At 31.7% G+C, this 16,054-nt stretch overlaps 1 protein-coding gene across 1 annotated transcript in view; it reads left to right on the top strand.

Annotated features, from left to right (window-relative positions):
* Positions 1-1,378: 1,378 nt before the first annotated feature.
* Positions 1,379-16,054, top strand: part of LOC134235565 (uncharacterized) — a 34,422-nt gene continuing 19,746 nt past the window's right edge. The window contains exons 1-6 of the mRNA XM_062717699.1: positions 1,379-1,489; positions 5,230-5,419; positions 6,471-6,581; positions 6,701-6,773; positions 6,859-6,906; positions 12,940-13,058. Coding sequence (XP_062573683.1) covers positions 1,421-1,489; positions 5,230-5,419; positions 6,471-6,581; positions 6,701-6,773; positions 6,859-6,906; positions 12,940-13,058 — 610 coding nt within the window. The 5' untranslated portion in view covers positions 1,379-1,420. The remainder of the gene's footprint in view (positions 1,490-5,229; positions 5,420-6,470; positions 6,582-6,700; positions 6,774-6,858; positions 6,907-12,939; positions 13,059-16,054) is intronic.

Below are 16,054 nucleotides of genomic sequence, written 5' to 3'. Positions count from 1 at the left end.
AGAAATGGAAATGACTCCTCCCAAATTTTTGATTTTTTTAAAATAACTTACTAGCATGCGAATGCCAATGATCTTTCATATTTTAGAACAATAATGTAACCACTTGCATTACAGATTGTTTTTACTCTATTCTATACCTAAACTAGTACTTCGTACTGGTACTGTCTTAAGTACTGTATAAGTCAAAATTTGCCTTAGATGGTGAATTCAGTATCAAAAAAATGCTTAAAGTATCAACCTATAAGATTCAGGGGATTGGTGTAATGATTTAAAGTTAGAAAGAAGCACGCGTGTGATTTGCGACAAATTTTTAGATGAACAAGTTTCCAAACTCGCATTGAAAAGTGCAGGTGTAGCGGAGTAGCGGTTTCTTTTCATTAAATTGAGATATCGAACTGTAATTGTAAGCTCAAACGTCCGTAGAAATGGTAAAAATTGAGAGAAATGCAAACACGGATTTCAGAGGTGGGAGCATGTATTGACCGGTCACACCCGCCGTGTGGTCCTTGTCATGATCGGCAAAACAAAGAAGAAAAAGAAAATTCAGTGTGTAAATGATGATATCTCAATTTGTTTAAAAACAAATCATTGGCTTACAATGTCATTGGATCGACCATATACGATAATAAAGAGCAATTATAGAGTGATTAAAAAGGGATACATCTAAAATTAGATACTGGTATAAGCCATTAATACATGCACTACGATGTTTGAGTCTTACTGCACACTCCTTCATAATTCGATAACCAAGGATAAAACCACAGTAATTCTATATTCTACACAGTACATGTGTTCGTTAAATCAAGCATAAAATGCTCAGGTAAACAAGTGGCCCATGGGCACCTAATGTAAGCACTGAGTCTGAAATTACAGAATTTGAATAATCGGTAATGATGGAAATAACGTTTTTTTTAAGAAGATAAAGGGGGATGTAACTTTTTGGCCTAAAATTTAAACTGAAATTTTCTTTATTTTAAAAAAAATCATGTTATAATATAACTGCATATTAATTTGGATGAAATAAAAAAGAATGAATAATATGACACTTTCATAATTGATCAAATCGTGAAAACCGTGATCCGTATTTGGCTAAAAACCGTCTCAAAACACCCGCTCCGATCAAGTTTGTAAAAAACATACACCGTATAAGCAACAACTTTCGTTCATTTTGAAATAAAGAGCAAAACATTATGTTAAAACATCGTTTGCACTTGTACCAAATGTGGAAACGTCACCCTGAATCGGATTATTTTCTTCCTCGTATGCTACCTCGTATCCTCGTATACCTTCTTTTTCTTTGATTCATGCACCGATTATTTAACAAAAAGATTATTTTTAAATCCCCTCACCTACTGAGGAATTTAATTTTAAGTAGTAATTTTAAAATGCACCATTGATTTTCCGTGACTAGACACAAAACATGTCCGTTACAATGATTACTTTCTGTTTAGGATTTTGTCAAATATTACTTTTTGTGAGAGTATTGTCTGTAAGTACCTACTTATTTTACGTTTTAAGAAAAAATGCAATAGGTAAAGCAACTTTATTTGTACTCAGTTTATGCTATAAAATGATGATAAATATGTAACAGCAATTCAAAAATTAGTAGATTTAAATTGCAATAATCAAATCGATGCTCTGCTCAGGAATATAAGTTGAAGACAATAAGAGAGTAACGACTCTTGTTTAATTCTTTCCTGTTGCAATGCTAGGGATACAGGTTTAAGATATTTGGCATGTATATTCCATTTTTTAAACTAACATGGTTTAAAGGGTCGTAACTCTTGTTGAAGCTAGAGTAAAATATTCGATGCAATAATCCAGGGTAGCAAGGGTTATTTGTTAATGCCAAACATGTGCGGAGGTACTCATATACATGCAGTCAATAATAATATGCACATGGGGACAGTTTTCTGAGGGCTAATTTGTTACATTTCATATCGTTTTAGTTCATACATGATCTGGATCTTTGCATGATCTGGAAATAATGGAAAAATCCGTCAACAATCCAGTGTGTGATTGAGGGTCAAACAATTAGTATGAAAAAACATCAATCAATATTTAGATGGAGTATCGGATAGATTGACAACGTTTTTTTAATAACATGTCCACACTTTTCAAGGACATCGAAACGATAAACAGAATAATGTATCTAGTCAACATGGATCTATTATTTTAGTCAACTTGATAAAATCCACGGTCAAAAGTGTTGGGGGAGTAGAGTTTGGAATGGACATATTTCACTCCATTACATATGTAATGAATTTGCACATTCTTATTATTTTGCTTGCCTAGTGGTACCTGAGAGAAGTTTAAAGTGTGATGGAGCATGGACCTTATATAATTTTATCTTTCATAACATAAGAACTGCTTTGGGTTTTTAAATTTCATTTAAAGCTATTTGATCATTTCTTTATCAAAGGAATGGAAATGACTCCTCCCAAATTTTTGTTTTTTTAAATAACTTACTAGCATGCGACATCCAATGATCTTTCATTTTTTAGAAAATATTGTAACCAATTGCATTACAGATTGTTTTTACCCTATTCTATACCTAAACTGGTACTTAGTACTGGTACTGTCTTAAGTAATGTCAACTTCATTTGATATAATCCAGTTTAAACACACAATGAATCAATTTCTATTGATATGATGATGTATAAACCACTCAGATTACGAAGTCGATCCTTATGTCGCGGATTCGAATCCCGCTGTCAAATCCATGGAGACCAGTCCTTCGAATGGGACCAGAAAAACTAACGTCCCGTTTCGCAATAAGTACTGGCACTAAAAAGACCCCTCATTGCGCGCTCAGTGGCATTGAGTGCCGAGTATAAGTGAAAATTTGTAGTTATCCACCGGCAACTGGTGAGGTTTCCATATGAGTGTTCAACATTCTCGAGAGTGGCGTTAAACAACAAACAGACAAAGGAAACCCTAACCCTGACCCTAACCATGAATTAAATTGCTGATTGAATGAATCCATTTGTCCATTTTTTGGGGGGAATAGCTACAACACAATATATATGCTATGAGATTACTAATTATACATTGTAGAATAAAATGGTATTGCATTTGACAAAACGAGTCATGCTACAATGTATACTGTAGTGTAGTGATTTTTTTATTCATATAAATGGAAAAAAAGTTCTGTTACAAAACCTCTTCCGGGAAATTGAAACCTCTGACATTTACAACAACAATTATTGGTAGCTACAATTAAATTATTTGAAATTATTCTTTCTGAGTTTCATCTTTACCAAAATGAAAAAAATATAACACATGCATATTTTTAAAAATGTGAAATGCTTTAGAAGTATACATACCCTGTGGAGAAATTTATGCAATGTTTTAATTTATTCATTCTTTAAGCCTGAAACTCCTGACAGCTGCAATGATAATTGTATTATATATAAATATTTTTTTTATGAAAAAGATTATGTATAAATTACAGTATTTGATTGGCTTAATGAACATGTAATCAAACAAAAAATGAATATTTTTTTCATTAGAAATTCTAGAAAATTATAACCATAGATCTAAAGTGGAGGTTCTATGTTTTCAACATAATGATACAGATATTTTTTTTCATATTATGTAGCTTGTTTGAAATTGTATCTCAAAGGACAACAACATTACATGTTTAGTGAACCATTGACTGAAACAGTGAAAACATATAATCTAATTTAGTTGAAATTTGTATGACATGAACTGATGAGGGATGATTTCCATTACTACACATATTGTCTTAAAGAAAATGAGTTAATTGACAAGAACTATGTATATATTAATTGCAATTCAATTTCAATAATTTTAAAAAAGTGTGCATCTTAGTGTGGGGAGGGGGGAGGGGGTTAACACACAAAGCACTGTATTACAGTTTCTCACGGACTGTGAAAATACATCTAAATGAACACGCACACGCTCGGTTTTTTTCTTTGATGTTAACAAAAGCATGTCTACATATGCTATATCTACATTCGCATATATATATATATATATATATATATATATATATATATATATATATATATATATATATATATATATATATATATATATATATATATATATATATATATATATATATATATCCCTGGCCTGAAATTACAGTGATGGATCTACAGAACTGGTCGAGATCATTTTAGTTTTCCATAATTGTTCAAGAAAATGTCCTCATATTCTCGTTAAAGGGATAAACAATGCCTTGTCTCTTATTTTATCTCTATTCTCGTTAAAGATTGCCTGGTTGTTGCATTTAAATCCACTGCATATCTCATCTGATGTCGCCACGTTTTTAGATGTGAAGAATATTCCGTGTTATCGAGTGCAAGGCTGAAGCCTAATGCAGGCAAACGACACATTAAAAAGAGAATAATTTTAAAGACATGCTATTTTATATGAGAAAATGAGAAAATCACTTCTTATTTTCTTTTTAAACATGAAAGTATTGCCGTTTTTTTACAAATTCTTACAAATGGTAAATAGTTATTTTGAGCCCTATTTCCTTATATGGATCAATCAGGGCGGAGAAACTGTCATGACGTCAGATCTCATCAAGACCTCATTAATATATATATATTTTTCTCATGCATTGCCTGAACTGTACTAGTGAGAAATGATGACATTAAATGAGACAGCTGAAATTCTTGTTTCATCAATTTGTTCGTCAATAATTTACCCCCATTTTAAACATTGTTCATAGGTAGATTATGCTCTTGCGTATCGAATGAACTGAGATATACATGTATAAACTTCGTATGCAGGTGATGAAGGAATATTGCTGCAAAGGTTGTGGAAGTTGACGAAAGAAAAGTTAAAGTCATCATGTTTATCATAGATCTTTGTTATAAGATGTAACATGTCATTCAATAGACACTTTTTCATGTTTGGAGCTGGTTCCTTTAAATTGTTAAAGTCATTCGTCAATTGTAAAACCCCTCTTACTAATACTCCATTATGTATAGTTGTTTATAAGACATATTATACAAAGAAAGTTTTTAAATAAAATCTTGTTAGTATTAATTTATGTCAATTTAGTTAATTAACCCGCATAGTTCCGAGTTTTTATTTCTAGTTTCACAATAATGGGATTCAAAGTGTTGAAACGTTGTATTTATAAATATGGATGGTTGTAGAAAGGTAGATTTATGAACACCAGAGACTGTCTTGATGTACTATACATTTATTATCTGCATCATTTATGCTAATTAATTGCTTATTCTTCAGGACAGGTTTCCTGTATACAGTGTGACTTCATGTCCTCAGAATGACATCGAATGGCGAAAAGCATCCGAGAGATTAAACTGTTCTCTGCATTACAACAAAAAGCTTTACCGATATCACTGTTTGCCAGACTCTAAACTAACTAACTTGGTGGAATTTTGTTACGATCATATTCGACCTTTAGTGCCGAAAGGTATGAAAATCAAATTTTATTCCACAAGAGAAAGCTGCTCATTTGAAAAAAATTAGAAAAAAAGAAATAGTTTCGTGATATATTTATTTATTTATATCAGCAAACGTATTTAATTACTTAAGATTATGCAAGTAATCTAACAAAAAAAGTTCTATAGTAAAGTATAGTTATCTACAATTACATCTTACATAGTTTAATTTTTTAAATTAATGTGAATAAAATCAGTTAAACATGGATATCTTATTGTTATGTTTTATTTTCTCCAATTCATACATGTATATTATTTATATACATGATATTATAATATTATTTATTCATATATATTATATCTATTGTGTTTCAGAGATATTCAGGCTCGAAATCTCAGTTCTTAAGTACAATTTCATAGAAAATCACAGTATCAAAGTATTTACTCTGGTTAACTATAAAAAAAATTCTTAGTGAAGCAGAGATCCTGTTCTTGTGTTTAACTAATCGGGTTTTTTATACTTAAAATTGCCAACAAAGGAAAAGATTCTGTGAACATCAATATCTTGTTTAATTATTTTATAATTCGGTCTTGCAGTCTATCATATTTCAAGTTTAAGTATGTATCCTGTATTTCCAACACATATTTCTTAAATGTTGATTTTCACTTTTTTGAATTATAAACAAATGTTCCATGCATAGATATTGAATATATTGAAAAAAAACCTTTAAGATAATCTTGCTCTTCCTTCAAATAGAGTTTCATGAGTGACAACGCTTCATTTCTATTAAAATAAAGTAAAACATAATATCACAGTTGGGTTTTTTTATAAAGGGAAAGAAAGTAAACTGCCAGCAATTATTCATTGTTGTAAGAATATATATGAGTAGCATTTGATGTGTTTAGATTTAAGAAGATGTAATTTGAACAATAAGTAAATAATTTTAATATGTTATCTACTTTTAGGTTAACAATTAATATATCCTTCAAGTTATTTTATCCTTGAGTGTATGAATGCTATAATTATTTTCTAAACTTCACTTTTTTATTATCTCTTCTCTTTATCGTCATGTTTTTTTACAGGAAACTGTGTCGTTCTAAATACTCATAGCACTCTGTTGGACACCTATAATTGTTCGAAATTTAAAAAAGGGTGTCCAGATGTACATTTTGACAGCGATGCTATATTAAAATGTGAGTAAAATATTGTTCTCCTTTCCCTTTTGAAATGGCAATACCTGTATATGTAAAAAAAAAAAAAAAATCAATAATTTAGGTGAGTGACTAATACATTTTTTCTTGATATTTTGTAGATCCGAGTTGTTTACTGATCGATACAAAAATACGGTGCTACATGGCGGAAAACACGTGTATAACTGTTTCTGGGTAACTTCTTTTCTACATATTATGAATGCTTTGATATCATTCATATTTTGTTCTTTTAAAACATACTTTAATTCCTTTGTTTTAGATTAAACTTTACAGCCAAATCGATTTTCAGCGAAGCATCAACTACAAGGTATTGGTTTTCCTTACAAATACATAAATAAAGCTTCTGTTTCAATTTTCTTGACAAAACACTTTGACCAATATAATGGCATAAGAGCATTTTATATTTCCTTTTATTTTTAGTAAACACTTATCATAACAAAAGTGTATTGCCTTCTATATATACAGTTGTAAGTTAAAAAAAAAGCAGATTTCTGTATTATTTCATAATCGGGGCTGACCTACTAGGAAACAGGATATCATTTGTGTCTTCTATCAAAACTCAGAAAAAGTAGTGTATAACCATTACAAAACAAATCGATTCCGAAATAATTCCGAAAGCTTAAAATAAACATTTCAAAAAATCGGAACTGATAAAGTCCAATAAAACATTAAAAATCTCAGATATTCGAAAACAGAGGATGTATCAAAAGCCATATAGGAGTTATTATTTCCTCTCGCATCAGTCACACCCACCATGCGCTCCTAGTCATGACACTTGGTCCATGAATTTCACAACTGTCGGAGAAGCAACCTTGCTTATCATAATCATGCATTCAGTTTATTAGCTAAATAACCAGAAGCAGAGGAGAAAACCTAATACATTTTCACTATCTATTCAATGGTGCCCCCAACCCCCCACTCCTGAAAAGGGGTCATGGAATTATATGTATAGGTACAATAAAGTATATCGATAAAACAAATTTTAAGAACTTCAACTGAAATCTATGGTTCATCGAAACCTTGATAAATGCTTTAAAAAAAATCCTCGGTTAATTTAGGAAAAATATACATTCTACGTGTATTTAGCTACCATGATAACTGTCCCCCGCTTGAAAAGTGGGGGATTTTAATTTTGGGTCTGCCCGTCCGTCCGTCTGTCCGTCCGTCCGTCTTTCTGTCTGTCTGTAACGCTTTCGTTTCCACACAATATCTCGAGAACCCTTTGAGCTTTCGGAATGAAATTTTGCATAGAAACTCCCTATGGACAAAAAAAGAAACCTATTGATTTTGAGGTCAACAGGTCAAAGGTCAAGGTCATAAATTTGCAAATTCTGTCTATTATAACACTTTCATTTCCGCGCGATATCTCGAGAACCCTTTGAGCTTTTGCAATGAAATTTTACATAACAATTCCTTGTGGCATAAGGAAGACCCCTATTGATTTTGTGGTCAAAAGGTCAAAGTTCAAGGTAGTAAATTTATACATTCTCTCTGTGTGTAACACTATCTTTTCTGGGCGATATTTCAAGAAGATTTTGAGCTTTTGCGATGTAATTTTATACCCAAACTCCCTGGGACCTCTCTCAACCATTTCAAAGTGTCCCGCCCCGTTTGTTTTATAAGTATTTTATATTGTATTACATGTTTCTATTTTTAGTACAGGGGCATGAGGAGAGTTGTTACGTATAAGACAGGTTCTCGGCAGACTTTATATTCTTATTACATCTCTTAGAACTGTTTAATAAATATCGAAAGTGAATATCTATACACGTATATGACTTCATCTTTGTATATAATTTTAGCAAGTTTAAAGTGTGAGAGGTCCCGGGTTCGATTCCCTAATAATGCATTTTCTTTTTTTTTCCGAAATACCTTTTCTTACTAAATGATAGTATTCAGCATGTGAAATGAAAAAAATTATGAGGTCTGGCTCGTACAAACTCATAAAATCATCATCACAGTGTGATAAATATTCCATATAAAAAGAATCTTCTATACACATAGTAAAGAATAAGCAATCAAATCTTTATACACACGTATCCATATTGGCATATTTTATTTGCTTCAGTATACATGTATGCATTTAATAATTCTACAAATTCAATCAGGGGAATCCGACACCCCCCTCCTCCCCGAATTGCGCATGGTTTACCTTTTCTCTAAGCGGGGGACACAAATTCTTGTACTATGTAGTCTGAGCCGATAGATTTTTAGAAGGAACATTAAAAACAAAAAATAAAGAAATGTTGAAAATTTTAGCTTGATACGTTCATTATTTCCTAAATTATTATAAAATAAGAACGACATTATATCATCACCCGGAGCCTTCGCCGTTTAGTTTTATGACGCCCGACAACGTCATTTTTTTTTCAATGTCTGCTTCTTCTACCCAATATACTTATTTTGATGAGATTCCCTTGAAATAAGTAAGGACTTCAACCCTAACCCTAACCCTAACCCATAAGTCTATACCAATTTTTTCAGGGGCAAAACTTTATAGAATGTTAGAAAAAGAAACCACTTTTTGACGTCATTTTCAAGCAATATGTGTTTGGATACTCCATGTAATATTTACGATAACATTTCATAGAACTTCCAGAATGAAGTAAAAATTCCACATTTTGTGGAACAATAGTGTCTCAGTATATACCCAAATTAACGGGATTTTTGAATGCCAAATATTCATATCAAAATAGTTTTCTTAGTTACACTTAGGTCGAAAAAAAACGTTGCTTTCGAGGTTGCACCGCCTGGACAAACTATTGCTTTCAAAAACATTTCTAATTTATTAAAAAATAAAATTTATGATTTGCGAGTTATTCTTTAGATAAAAAAGATTATACTTACCAGATATTTCAAAAATCATTGATATACAGGATGTTTCATAATACATGTTACATTTTGAATCTTCAATTTGACAAACACAAGAAAAAGATATTGCTAAGTGTTTATATCCTATTGATGCACGTATCCATAAGATTCATAATGTACAATACCAACTAAAACATTAAACACTGAACAAAATTTTAAACATGAAAGAAAATTGGCAAAATTTCCAAGTTGTGTCATTATTGCTACGTTAAATTTTCCAAACATCAAAAGCATACATTACATGCTCCAAATGATCTCCATTAATTCAACAACAAATGAAAGTTGCTTCTTGAAATTTGTATAAAACCTTGTCACATATTTTTGCTTAGACACTCATTTGAATGTCCATGTTCTTTCCTAGTTCATTCAACATCTGTGATTTATAGACCATGTACCTTAAGAACCCTTCAGAGAAGAGCCCAAAGATTGAGATTGTCAAATGCAGAGGTCAAAATCATTCCTTGCATTATTGAAAATTTGTATGCTGACTTCAAATCATGTTTAAAAGCTCATGAAAATGCTGATATTGCCAGAATAAATTTCTGAAAATATCTATCAGACACTTTTCTCAGACGTTTGCTACACAAAGAGTCTCCACTTCACCAATTAAATCTCAGCTTCTTCAAGTCTCAAGGCTCTCAGGAATATGTGTCATTTATCGCTTATTGTCCGTCCCTGTCCTTTAACCTTGTTACTACCCTTCTGATACGCATCTTAGGAAGCTTCCATTTTTTTTTTAGAAAATTTATTTCATCAATTTGTGAATAAATAGAATGAATATTGGCGACATGAATGAAAAAAAAACAGCTGTACAATTCAGTACGGAGTGGATAGGACAAGTCCATTTCGAGAAATATTCAAATTATGACATCTGCGTTTTTAGCCTGATTAATCAATGCAAGACCATGATTTCCTTGACTTTTTCACATGGAACAAAAATGCAGGATTTGGTGTCAAAAATGATATATAGTTTGTGAAAGAAGTATGATAGGTAAGAAAAATAATTAGATTTTAAAATGTCACAAATATTATGAAACACCCTGTACCTAAAGCGGTTTTAATTTTATGGCGGTAGTCCACTAACCTTTTGATACCCCCTCCTACACTTACACCTAGATGTGTGGACAAACTCTGAAATGTAAAAACCCTCTTCCATTTTTTTCATATTTACAACACCAGGCAATAAAGCTGGTTAGCCATTGGTTACATTTAGTCTATTGAATCCCTGAAATAGTAATTTGTTGACTGATGTCATGTTCGTATATGCAAGATTAAATATTGACAATTTGTAAAGGTTTGTACTTAGTAAAGCTCATTTTCTAAAGATTTTATTGTTTTTGTTCATATGTCTTGTTTGTTCTCCATACATATACACATTTTATTTCCTACCCGTACAGGAATTTGACTAGCATTCAATTGTAAGTTGCTAGGTTAATTAATGAACAAATTTATTTGTATATTAAGATATTTTTTATTTAACTCTGACGCACAACATATAGTTTCTCTTTATTTTAAAGAATACAAGGATGACGGTACCGTACCTCAACCCCGATGTTGGGTGCAGCTTTCATTTGCTTTTATAAGTAAAAAAGAAATCATATTTTTCGTTAAAATATATATTCGATGTTTCAAATTGTAAATCCATCATCTATTCTAAGATAATGCATGTGCTTGATTAATCATGTAAAGTGGTATCAAACGTTTTGATCTTATTCGAGGAATGAAGATTTGAAAACATTTACAATAAAAGGTGAGACCAGTTTGCAGCAATGACATATTGTTGTCAGTTAATTGTTCAGTTAATTTCAGAAAACAAATATTTTTCTACCCCTTTACTCTTGATCTTTGTTTTGTATATCTAATAACTTTCAATTTATCTTGAGCTCATTAGAACTCACAGTAAATGCATCGGTGTATTCGGAACAATGCATTGCTCGGAAAACTGGAGGAATAACTCAACTAAAATGAGGGGAAACATAAACCTCCTACGTTTTGGAGTTTTTCTTATTTGATCAGAGAAACTGTATCAACAAGTATATTTTAAATAAAGAAAAAACAAATATTTTTTTGCACGATATAAAAGATAGAGTTTTGTAGTCGGAACTAAGAAATGGAAAAAAAAATTAAATATATGGAGATACATTGTAACAAAAAACTATTCAAGCTCAAAAGTTCATAAAACAATTCAAAGAACAAGAGCAACTTTGGGCCTTATTTGGCCCTTAGAATTTCTGAAAAATCAAAACCGCTCACTTTAGGTTGCAAATGCAGTTTTTATCACTTGGAGTGTTGGTGACTACGTATCTATTAATTGTGACGTAATTTCCCGTCAAGTAAATGCATTATGACGTCATAAAATGCGTCAGTATCCTTATATCCTGTAAATTCCTTTGAAAATGACCTAAAGTTGAAGCATTTTTTTCAATATTTCATATAGACCACAACCTCTTATCCAAAATATGCAAATACATAATAAAAGCTCTGTTTCTGAAGATCAAAAATCATGTTTTATTTTTTGGATCGTGGGCTGTGCTCATATTTTAATTCTTTGCTGAAGGTAGTCAAATACGCATGTTTTCTGCAAATTTCAAAAACATTACAATTTCTCAAACCTGTTTTCCAATATCTGGATTCTCAAAAACGAAATTTTATTGTAGAATATGAAAGCACCAAGTGTTTACTTTATTTTGACATATGAAATGGGAAAGAGGGTGATAGTTAATTAATTGATCTAAGTACAGGGCCATTTTATGCATACGATGGCTCTTGTTTTAGGAGGGGAGGAAACACGGACCTCGAGGTGCCAAATCATGTCTAATGAGCTTTTTCTTTTTGCTTATAACCAAGGAAAGCGTTTTGTATTCTTTAAAAGATCACAGTCAAAACCTTGACGTGAAAATGAAAGCAACATACATATATGTTTACGATTGTCTTTTAGTCAGATTCAAAAATTAAAATAATTGTCATTGCTAGTAATAGCCAATGCTAAAATTGCTTCGACATACCAGTGCAATGCCTTTTTCATAGCAAACATGTAACATGATGAAAAAATAAGTGAATATACACAATTCAAAATGTTTTCTTAATAGTTTCTTTTTTCCCATAAAAGTTGTCTTAGAACTGTTGACAGCTATTTTCCTAATTCATATTTGGAAAATGTATACATGTAGTATCTTTCAGCTTGGATTTTTATAACTGATCAGATTTGATCCCTTGTTAATTTGTGAATATTGTTGAAGGTGTGCATACACGAAAACAAAAATCTTCCAGACATCTCTTCGCAGATAGCTGAAGTTGAGTTTGCATTTAGACGCAGCTTTACTATCTTGTCCTTATAATCTTGCAAATCGTGTGAACATCTTCATCAATTTTATCAATCTTTGCAAAAGCAAAATGTTTTTACACTTATATATACGCATTTTTTCTTGAAGCTAGCTAATTATCGATATTCATAATTGGATTTTAAAAGGGAGAACAAAGAAATCCATGACATATGCCTGGCAGCCATAATCATTTCAATATTCGTTGTACTACTCACTCCTGGTGTCATCTGGTTTATTCTGTGGATCAAGGGAAGGTGGAGAAAATGTGAGTTGTCTTTACAACTTCGATTAGCATTTATGTAACTATATTTTACATTTTTACACAATATCATAGAAAAGTATGCTTGTTTCAAAGTTAAAAAAAAGAACTGCTGTCGTGAGACAGCAATACCCGCACTAAGGTGTTTGACTCTAAATGCACTCTCCTTCATATATGGGGCTTAAGTAAGGAAAAAGTTAAAAATTAGACAATGCATTCATTCGGCAAATGGAGCATAGTATGTTCAGGTGACCATGTTACCCATCAGCCTCTCAAAGATATTTCATATTCTTAATTCATCACCAGTCTGAAACAACAGAATTTAACTAGATGATGTCAAGAGACAGTAATACCCGCACTAAGGTGTTTGCCTCTAAATACACTCTCCTTCAAATTGGGCTTTCCAAGGAAAAAGTCAAAATAATTTTATTATCAACACAATGCATATATTCGTCAAATTAAGCATAAAATTCTCAGGTGACCATATGACCTATGAGCCTCTTATGTGTATTTTATATGCTAAATTCACCAGTCTAAAAAACAGAATTTAATAATGATGTTTTAGATTTCGATAATTTTTTTTGCAAATAACTGGGACTTTTAAAATTTTCTGCTCGACAACAAATAATATTATTTCAGTAGAAAGCTTTTTTAATGAATTTATCAAAATATGCAAAATTCCCCGTATATGGTCAGGCAAAAAACCTTGAAAATCCAATCCAATCAATGCCCATACCAACCCCCCACCCCCACCCCACCACCACCACCACCACCAACCACTCATACACACGTTTTTTTTTCAATAGGCCTAGATGGCAAAGTTATGTTAAAACATCTTTTGTTCTGACAATTTAAAATTTGTTCTTGTGCTATACATGTTTCGATGTAAACACATTTTTGGTTATTTCTAGATCACATTGGTTTGCGTCACCCATTTTCATATCTTATCATATCTTGGGGAGTTGAACTATGTTCAATCTCCCATGGTCATTACGCATTTCACATGCGCAGTAATTTGTGTTGATTATATAGAGCAGAAAGCGAGGCTACTGTGTCGACCAATTTACTCCGATGATATTCAACAGAAAACATGCATAAACATCCGCCAAAATTGTTCATGTCATTTTCTCCTGAATTGATCTATTTTAATAATATGAAATGTAAGTAAATGTAATTATAAAATAATCTTATTTTGAATATTAAATTTCTTTCAAAGTAAAACTAAATTATAAAGAACCTCAGAAGTTTTTCGTTATGGAACTCATTTTTATTATAGCTTCATCTATAAACACCGAAAGATACGAAGGACAACGCTACATATTGACGGCAAGCGGTAATTCTAGTCTTCCCGATGCCTGACTCACGACGGTCCCGATTATGGATATTTAGCAATTTCTTTTTTACTGGTGCACAGAATTTATTCTAACTTTTCATGGATTTTTTCTTGGTTTAAATGAATTCATTAATGCATAAAAACTTTAGGAAACATGCATATTTATCACTAAATAAGTAGTTTCACCTGCCAAAAAGCGGTAAATGTAGTTCTCTGTTATAAATGTTATAAATGTTAAAACCAGAGACGGACACCGATGTTTTCGTAGAATCGTGATAATCATTAAAAACAACAAAATGAAATACATATACAATTTTTTTAATAAAAGGAAAACCTCATTTACATACCAGATAATTTGGACGCACACAAACTCTCACATATACCACAGACTGTTTTTATGTTTGGTCATTTTAAGAATATTTGTTTCTAACTTTGTATTGATTTTTTCTTCACAATATTCAAAAATTTAAGTTCTGACGTACACCCATGTATAATGTTCGTGTAATTGAAATACATTAATATTCACAGAGAAGTTTAAATAACAAACCTGTTAGCTCTTAAAAGGATGCTGTGTGGAAGTTCACATTTTATCAACATTGATATCATTCCTGTGAAACTGAAATTTTCATAACACATGGGTAAAGGTGCCAAGGAAAACTATATTACAAAATTGAAGAATTTAATGGATGAAATATTCATATTCATATGAATATAATGGCAGTGTCCATGTTTTGCAATGGGAAATCCAAAATATGTGTGGGATGTAAAAGTAATAGAAGGTGCACAACGGCAATAAGTTATAAAGATTCTTTGAAAATTTTATTCAGTGGTGTAAGACGAGTTTCGAATAAGAGATGGGTAAACCTAAAGCGTAACAAACAGATGGATGGACATCCTGATTAATAAATACCCTCCCGCTTTTCAAGCAGGGGGTATAAAACAAAGGGCTAATGTAGGCAGACAAGCATTATGACCCATGCATTTTTTTTTGCAATTCAATGTCTCTGAATATCTTTCTAAAGATCTTTGCAACACAAAAAATCTGAAACAGTTGTCTGTATATTGTTCACTCACTTAACCTCCCGATGAAAGATTTTATTTTGCACCATGTTCAACTCCCATGAGTACTTTCAGTACTTTGATTAGATTAAGCACCACTCAGCACACCTCCGCCGATTCCCACTTCATCTGATAAGGCGAAGAAATCAGCCAAGGTTTGCCGAATGAGATAGCACATGCTGATGGTGCAGTGTTGTGTGTATCAGTTGAAATAATTCATTTTGTGTTTTAGTTAGATTAAATTTCATGAGGTTGGCAGGACTTCAGTCAAAAAAATGAAAATCCCAGCCCAGACATTCCTGGCAAGTAAAGAAAAACAATTACAAAAAAACCCTAAACAAATAAACAAAATAAAAACAATGATAGTGGGGTCCATGTTTTCTGAGGGGAAGGACGTCCAAAGTCATTTTTGTTTGCTTCAGTATATACATATAGTCCTTTTTAAATAACAGTGTCAAGTAGATGTGCATTAGGGTTTCGGAATTTTCATTTTGCCCTGGGTTGTCAAATGGTGGTCGAAAAATGTATATGTCAAATGCGAAAGTCATATCTCTTCTCAATCAAAAGTTTTAAGGAAATGCAACATTTTTGAAAAGTAGGTTATTGGTTT

The sequence above is a fragment of the Saccostrea cucullata genome, unplaced genomic scaffold (genome assembly GCF_032062105.1).
Source record: "Saccostrea cucullata isolate Sc308-1 unplaced genomic scaffold, CSIRO_AGI_Scuc_v1 ctg3573, whole genome shotgun sequence".
In the NCBI taxonomy this organism is placed as follows: Eukaryota; Metazoa; Mollusca; class Bivalvia; order Ostreida; family Ostreidae; genus Saccostrea; species Saccostrea cuccullata.
Note: the sequence above shows the minus strand (reverse complement) of the source record. Positions and strands in the feature narration are given on the sequence as shown.